The sequence below is a fragment of the Lygodium microphyllum genome, chromosome 8, assembly GCF_053477565.2.
Source record: "Lygodium microphyllum isolate KBCC chromosome 8, Lygodium_microphyllum_v1.1.10, whole genome shotgun sequence".
Lineage (NCBI taxonomy): Eukaryota > Viridiplantae > Streptophyta > Polypodiopsida > Schizaeales > Lygodiaceae > Lygodium > Lygodium microphyllum.
Window position 1 is genome coordinate 50074570 of NC_141142.1, and position 8170 is coordinate 50082739.

The 8170-nt window shown below is 43.4% G+C and overlaps 1 protein-coding gene across 1 annotated transcript; it reads left to right on the forward strand.

Moving 5' to 3' along the window:
• Nucleotides 1-6606: 6606 nt before the first annotated feature.
• On the forward strand, nucleotides 6607-7528 carry LOC148032266 (pentatricopeptide repeat-containing protein At5g48910-like). The gene is made up of 2 exons (XM_087683898.1): nucleotides 6607-7213; nucleotides 7332-7528. The coding sequence occupies exons 1-2, from the start codon at nucleotides 6607-6609 to the stop codon at nucleotides 7526-7528; spliced, it is 804 nt and encodes a 267-aa protein (XP_087540024.1).
• The last annotated feature ends 642 nt before the right edge of the window (nucleotides 7529-8170 follow it).

Here is an 8170-nt window from a genome sequence, read left to right on the forward strand (position 1 = left end):
CTTCCTCTTGTCACACCTGCTTTGAGAACAAAAGTGACTGATCTTTTTATTCAAAACACACATTGGCAAGATTTTAAGAAGGCCTTGAAAGAAGAATACTTCCTTGAGGACTTTGGTATGGCTACTCGGCGGTCATTCCGAGAGTGGGTCTACATGCCAAACAAAGGTCTTGCTGCTTCAGAGTTGATTCGTGAATTCGAAGAGAGGTATAGTCAGCTTGATGCCATTGAACAAAGAGCATTGGATGTTGAAAAAGTTGAGCTTTTCTTGCAAGCTGCGGATCCTGCTCTTCAAGAAGAATTAGGTGAGCTTCTTGAAGATCGCACGAAACCTATGGGTCTTAAAACTGATTGGCAGGATGCTCAGGATGCAGTCTCGACATTGACCAAGAGGAGGATATGGAAGACTCGCCTACAGAATGGTTCCATGACACCTATACCATCATCTGCTCCTATGCCTACTTCTATCCCTGTTATTTCTTCTCCTCCTCAGCCAGTTTCTTGGCCTATGCCAGTGCCTACTATTTCCACTCCACCTATTCCTCCTGTTCCATGACCGATGCCTACACCTTCTGCTCCAAAACCATCCGCTCCATCGGTGCCTACCTCTATTGATGATATAATCAAAGGCATCACAGATTTGACACTTGAGTCAGTCAAAGCAGAGTTAGTGGGAAACTTGAAGGAGCAGTTTGCTTCAACTGTGCCTACTACTTCTTCTAGTGCTCCTACTGCACCTAGGAGTGCTCCTAGTGCTCCTAGGAGAGATCGGAGATGTATTTGGTGTGATAGTACGGAGCATCAGCATTGCAGGGATTGTGACTCTTTCCAGGATGCAAGGAGGCATAATTTGGTATATTGGGGGCAAGATGGTAAGATTTGGTTGACTGAGACAGGAGCTCCACTTGCTACCAACTTTGGTAAAGGTGGAATGAAGAAGTTGGTGGAGGATATGGCTGCACGTACTTCTTATGTGACGGCTAGAGGAGATGCTTCTGCATATGGAGTACAGATTGAGAAGGGATCGGAGACTCAGTCCGCACTATGGACTTATGCTATGGAGACAGCAAACAAGGGGAAAATTCAGCAAACTGTTTTGACTAGCGCAGGCTCTAGCATCAGATCAGAGACAGGTTGGGACTCGCCTGTTGACAGGTATTCTATTTATGCTTATTTGGCTAAATCTCATGGTGCAGATGTATTTGTTGAGGAGAAGCATAAGAGGGATGAAGAAAATCCAAGTGCAGCTAAGAAGACTAGAGGGGGTGAGTTTGTTACTCCACCTACTGCAGGACCATCTTCAAGACCAGGGCCAGATCGACAGATGGAGGATGCTCAAAAGAGAGAAAAGAGGCAAGAGCCTAGAGAGAGAAAGCAACCAGGATTTAGATTGATGTCCGATATTGAGACATCTACAGATATGAAGAAAATCTTTAATGATAAGATACTCGGCAGTGAGGTGACTTTCACTATTTCTGAGATTTTGGGCATCTCAAAAAGAGAGTTTCAGGATCAGTTCCAGGAGGTCCTGAAGAGGAAAAGACATGCATTGTCTACCATTGATACACAGGGAGTTTTGATTGGAGAGTTGGATGAGGATGATGATGAGGTTATGGTTGATAATGCTTCTGTTTTGCCACAGGTAGAGAAGAGGGTTCAGCCTATGCATTATGCTGAAATTGATGAGCCTGTTTTGATACCGCGTAGTCACTTTTCGCGGAGCCATTGGGCTAGGGCAACTACAGAGACGATGGTAAAGATTGGAGAGAAACAGGTGCCTTATGTTGCATTGGTTGATCATGGTTCAGAGATTAATCTCATTGTTCGTGGAGTTTATGAGAGTAACAGATGGCCTATGGATGTAGAGCATGGGTGGCGTATGAGAGCCGCCAATAACACTGCAGGTGATTTATATGCTGCTTGCCCTAGTGTCAGGGTTTCTATTGGTGATGTAGAGGAGGATTTTCATTTCTTTGTGCAGGATTCATGCTCTTATCCCATAATTCTTGGTCAGCCATTCATTACAGAGATGCGCATGGAAACAAAGGTCATGGATGATGGATCTGCTTATGCACGGATTCGCAGTAAAGATGGTATGAGAGCAGTTTAGTTTATGACTGTATGTGTGAATCATGTTAGAAACAGGGATACTCTCAGAGATGCACCCTTACCCACTGTGAGGGATTCGGGTTTTCATTAGGTACCGCCGTTTCGCGAGACGACGGTGGTACAGAGGAGAGGAGATTGGAGTTCTCGCCTCCTGGCAGCGGTGTTTTCTCCTCCGGTTATGTTGGGATTTCAGCAAACAGTTCGATGAGCTATCAGAAGAATTCTAGGTTGCCTAGAGCTGCCAGGCAGTATATATGCAAGAAGGAGAAAAATTTGAAAAATGCAGGAATTTTGGAGGATGATGAGCACATAGATGGAATGTATGACAGTGTGATTTGTGCAGATACGATGGCAGAGATGGGAGATATGCTGAAAACTGATATGCTGAATTGTCATGGTAATGTATTAGTGCAGTCCCTGGACATGTTTCATGAAATTGCAGATTTTGTGTCACAGATTGAGTCAGAGGTTGAGGTAACTCAGCAAAGAGTATTGAGTGCTGAAGAAATTCAGCAAACAGAGTTTCCAGCTGGTTATGATCAGCTTTCAGAGAGACAGAGGGCTGAAAATTTTCAGCCAACAGAGTTTACTGCTGAAATATTTCAGCATTCAGAGTTTGGGGCTGTTCCTATGCAGTCCATAGAGCAGAGGGCTGAGAATATTCAGCCATTGGAGTGCAGAATTGCTGATTTATAGCAAGGTTTATGTAATGCAGAAGAGCATTATGAAGCCAGGGTTGACACGAAATACAAAACTGTGGATAAGAAGGTGAAGCCGGTTGCTGTACCGCTTCCATCTGACAGTGATCAGCAAATAGAGAGGGCTGCTAAACAGCAAATTTTGAGGAATCCGGAGCATATTGGTCATAAGTTTTCAGCAGAGACACTTGCTGAATTGAAAATTGGAAATGGTGATTTTTTGTTACCCATAGAGAAGCAATGCTTTCAGGATATGCTTGAGCGTCATGGAAGAGGATTTGCTTTTGTCCCACATGAGATTGGATGTGTGAATCCTGATATTGTTGCTCCTATGGCCATTTTTACTATTCCTCATATCCCATGGAATCTCTGACCTATTCCAGTGCCTAAAGCACACTTGCCAAAGCTGATTGATTTATTGAATGAGAAAATCAGGATGGGAATCCTTGAGCCTTCATCTGCATCATACTCAAACAGGTGGTTTACAGTTCCAAAGAAGAATGGTACTCTCCGATTTATTCAGGACATGCAGCCAGTGAACAGAGTTACTATTAGGAATATTGGTATAGGTCCAGTTGTGGATGAGTTTGCAGAGGCATTTGCTGGACGTGCCATCTATTCTTTGGGTGATTTATATTCAGGATATGATCAGTTTCAGCTGGCTTTGGAAAGCAGGGATATAACCACCATGAGAACTCCTATTGGGCTTGTCAGGATGTGTACCTTGCCTCAAGGTGCCACTAATTCTGTTGCGCATATGATGAATGCCATGCATAAGGTCCTTCGTGATTACATACCTCAGCTTACTATGCCTTTCTTGGATGATGTGCCCATTAAGGGGTGTGCAGAAGAAGAGAAGAATGAGAGCCTAAATGAGCAGGGATGCAGATACTTTGTGGCTGATCATATTTCAGCATGTGAGAAGATTTTGGACAGGTTAGAAGAAGTGAACTTGACACTTTTAGGGAAAAAATCTGTTTTTGGAGTGAATGAGGTTGTCATTGTTGGGCATATGTGTGGATATTATGGCAGGAAACCTTCACCTGATAAGGTGAATGCTATAGGCAAGATTGCAGAGTATTGTTCTACTACTTCAGAGGTACAGAGGTTCATTGGTGCTTGTGTGTTTTATATGATTTGGATACCTCATTTTGCACACATAGCAGATTGTTTGTATCAGCTGCTTCGAAAGGGGCAGAAATTCTATTGGGATGAGAGTCACAGTAGAGCCATGCGGAAATTGAAGAAGTTATTGCAGAATGCTCCTACTCTCAGGAAAGCGGATTATAATTGTGATAGGCCTATTGTATTGACAGTTGACACTAGTCCAATTGGCATAGGTTGGGCTGTGGGTCAAGATGATGCAGATGGAAATAGGTATGCTATTCGGTTTGGGGCGAAAGTCCTAAACGAGAGACAGAGGAGATATCCGCAAATCAAGAGGGAGTTATTGGGGATTGTCACGGCTCTCAAATGTGACAAGGAGTACTTTATTGGAGCTTCAGTTGTGGTAGAGACAGATTGCTTGCCATTGATTGGTATGATCACGAGTTGCTCTACTCCGGATATAGCTATGTTGAGATGGATTGCATACATCAAGTCATTAAATCCGGAATTTAAACACATAGCAAGGAAGGATAATCCAGTGGCAGATATGTTGTCTAGAGCCAGATATGATGATGAGGAGACTCTACTTGCAGAAGAGGATGATGCAGAAATTTCAGCCACTATGGTTGATCATGTTTGTCATGTCTATGATATTGTGGCTTTCACAGAAGAGCTCTATGTTGGAGATTGGTTGCAGATTGGCAGGTACCTTAGTACACTAAGCAAAAGAGATGAATGGATAGATGAAGAGTTCAAGAAGATTAGAAGGAAAGCCTATGGTTATTTTCTCAAGGACGGATTTCTTTGGAAGCATCCGAAGAAAAGAAGCGGATTACCTTTGCGGGTTGTCTGCGATAGAGAGACACAGTTACAGATGATGAGGGAGTTTCATGAGAGTCCTTGGGCTGGTCATAGAGGAGTATGGGCTACTTATGAGAAAATCAGGGAGAAATATTGGTGGAAAGGCATGTATAGAGATGTTTCTCACTTTGTTGAGACTTGCAGAGACTGCCAGATGTATTCAGTAGTGCGTCATAGAGATGAGCTTCATCCGACCTATCCGCTATGCATTCATTATAAGTGGGTAGTTGATTTGGTTACCATGCCTATGGGTCTATGGCAGATGAGATACATTGTTTTGGCTAGAGAGGATCTTACCAATCATGTTGAGGGTAGATCTTTGAGAACGAAGACCACTAGTGTAGTGTGTAAGTTCTTACTGGAGGAAATTTTCTGCAGGTATGGTTGTGTGGGTAAGATCATTGCGGATCGTGGTGAATTGGATGCAGATGAAGCTAGGGAGTTTTTCTCTCAGCTAGGAATCAAGTTGGCTCTAAGTACAGCATATAATCCAGAGGGAAATGGAAAGAGTGAAAGAGGGCATCCGCCGATAGTGAAAGCATTAGCCAAAGCATGCAGAGGACGGATTGGAGAATGGCCAAGACTTCTACCATTTACTTTATGGGCTGATCGTACGACTCATAGTGTTACCACAGGATATATGCCTGCAGAGTTGATGTATGGTCAGAAACCTGTTATGCCGATTGAGACTTGTGCTTTGACTTGGTCAGTTTTACCATGGCAGGAGGATTTGACGAGAGAGGAGCTCTTAGCTCTTCGGATTCGACAGTTAGAGAGGAGACCTGAGGATATTCAGCTAGCTATTGACAGGTTGAAGGTTGCTAGACTAAGGAACAAGGACAGGTTTGATAGCAGGCATCGCTTGCGGCCTAGAGCAATAGAAGAGGGAGATTGGGTATTGGTCTTTGATAGCAGCCCTGAAAATCAGCATACTGCACTTCGGAAGATGGTGAAAAGATGGTTTGGGCCATACATAGTCAGACATGTCTTTGATAATGCAACATATGAGCTGACAGAATTGGATGGAACAGTGCTTAGAGTGCCTATTGCTGGAAAAAGAATCAAGATTTTCAAGAAAAGAGATGATGAGGATTATGCATTGGAAGAATTTTCAAGAGAAGAGCAACGGCAAGAAACTCAAATGGAAGAGACAGATGATATGGCTGATAATCTTGTTGATCTACCGGAAATGCATAACGAAGAGATTGATTTGTTTGTGGATCTTGATGATAATGATCATGGGTAGTTGGCGCATCCGGAGGATGTGCAGGATTAGAGGGGGTGGATGTCGTATTGCTGCGCATTCGAGATGTGAAAACCACCCGAAAGTTGTGTGTGCGATTTAATACTTTATGCACACTTAGTTGTTGTGATTACATTTATTCTCTGCGTATGAGTATAGTAGCGAGTATGAAGGGTTGCTTTCAGTCTATGTTGAATAGGATCAAGGAGACAAGACATTACAATTATTCAAACAAATGCATGAGGAGGATATCTCTTTGGATAGTATCACACTTGTCTGCACCTTAAAAGCTTGTGGCATGGCTGGAGCTATAAACAAGGGCCAAGAAATACATGCTGAGATTGATAGGATAGGGCTATTGAAGACAAATGTGGATGTGGGCATTGCATTAGTTGATATGTATGCTAAATGTGGCTGGCTGGCAGAGGCACAAGCAGTGTTTGATATGCTTCCTTATCGAGATCTAGGCACATGGAATGTCCTAATTGCAGGATATATACAACATGAATGTGCTGAAGCATCAATAAACAGCTTTGAGCAGATGCAACTTGACAGTGTTTCCCCAAACACACTCACCTTTACATGCATCATGAAAGCTTGTGGAATTTCAGGATCTGTAGACAGGGGCCAAGGATTACATTCTGATGTTGTTAGGGAAGGATTTCTGAAAAAGGATATTTATGTAGGTTCTGCGTTGATTGATATGTATATGAAATTAGGCTTGCCGACAAAAGCACAAGATGTGTTTGATGCACTTCCAAAGCAAGATGTAATCTGCTGGAGTGCCCTAATCACAGGATATGCACAACTTGGAAAGGCTGAAGATGTATTTTATATATTCGACAAAATGAGGGCACAAGGCATAAAACCAAACTTGATAACATTCAGTAGTGTGCTTAAAGCATGCAGTCACACAGGTCAACTGGGTAAGGCACAAATCTACTTTGAAAGCATGAGCAAAGACGATGGCCTCATTCCAACGGTGGAGCACCTCACTTGCATGGTTGATCTCCTTGTTCGTGCAGGCCTATTAGGCGAGGCAGTAGCAGTTATAAAGAAGATGCCATATTCAGCTAACCTTGTGTTGTGGCTTACTGTTTTGGGTGCTTGTCAGAAGTGGGGCAATGTGGAACTCGGAAGGCAGGCCTTCGAACATGCATTGCAATTGAATAAGAAGAATCCAGTGGCTTATGTTTGTATGTCTAATATATACTCGGATGCTGAAAGGGAAAAGGAGCCGTGCTTTGAGGGGAAAAAGAGAAGCTTTTGGGCTATTTTGAAAGGAGGCTTTTTGGGGGGTAAAAAGTCATGTAGATGGTGACGAGGGAGAAGACCATGGGACAGATGGTGATGAAAAAGAAGACGATGAAGATGGAGGAGAAGACTCCATCTTCTATGAAATTACTCTTCCCGACAATCGTGTGACTCGGAGATCAACAGGGATGACGAAAGCCTTAATTGTGTGGAAGATGCTTATTAAAGAGGACGACGAGACCAGCATGGCTCGATGACATAATTGGGCCAGCTTGCGGCATATGGGCTATTATGGCTTCTCAAAATATATGCCGTTCCTCTGTTAATTGTGAATGGGGTTTCTTGTCTTCATCACATTCCTTCAGCACACACACCCTGCCCTTCCTCACTACTCTGAGGCAGAGTGGGAGTGGCTGCGTGGAGCGCTCTCGACTGTGGATCGTGACTATGGGATCCTCAATCACGTGTTTCATCACATAACAGACACTCACGTGGCTCATCACATATTCTCTACAATGCCACACTATCATGCAGCTGAGGCAACAGAGGCAATCAAGCCTATATTGGGCAACTATTACCAGTTTGACAACAACTGATTATTATTCAGAGGCAATCAAGCCTATATTAGGCAACTATTACCAGTTTGACAGCACTTGATTATTATTCAGACAGAGCTTGCAAGAGAGCATGAAGGAAGAAAGGAAGGAAGGCTAACCAAGGCCTGAAGACGGAGGTGGCCAAGGTGTCCATGGAGGTTGGCGTCGATGGAGTTGCTGTGATCACAGTGAACAATCCTCCTGTCAATTCCCTTTCCATTCCAGTCTTTTGGGAATTGAAGGCAAAATATATCGAAGCTCTACAAAGAAATGATGTAAAAGCAATCGTTGTAACAGGTGCAG

Coding starts and splice junctions, on each gene's coding strand:
- LOC148032266 (XM_087683898.1), top strand. CDS start 6,607: ATGAAAGCTTGTGGAATTTCAGGATCTGTAGACAGGGGCCAAGGATTA. Junction 7,214..7,331: donor GAATCCAGTGGCTTATGTTT/GTATGTCTAATA, acceptor AAAGTCATGTAG/ATGGTGACGAGGGAGAAGAC.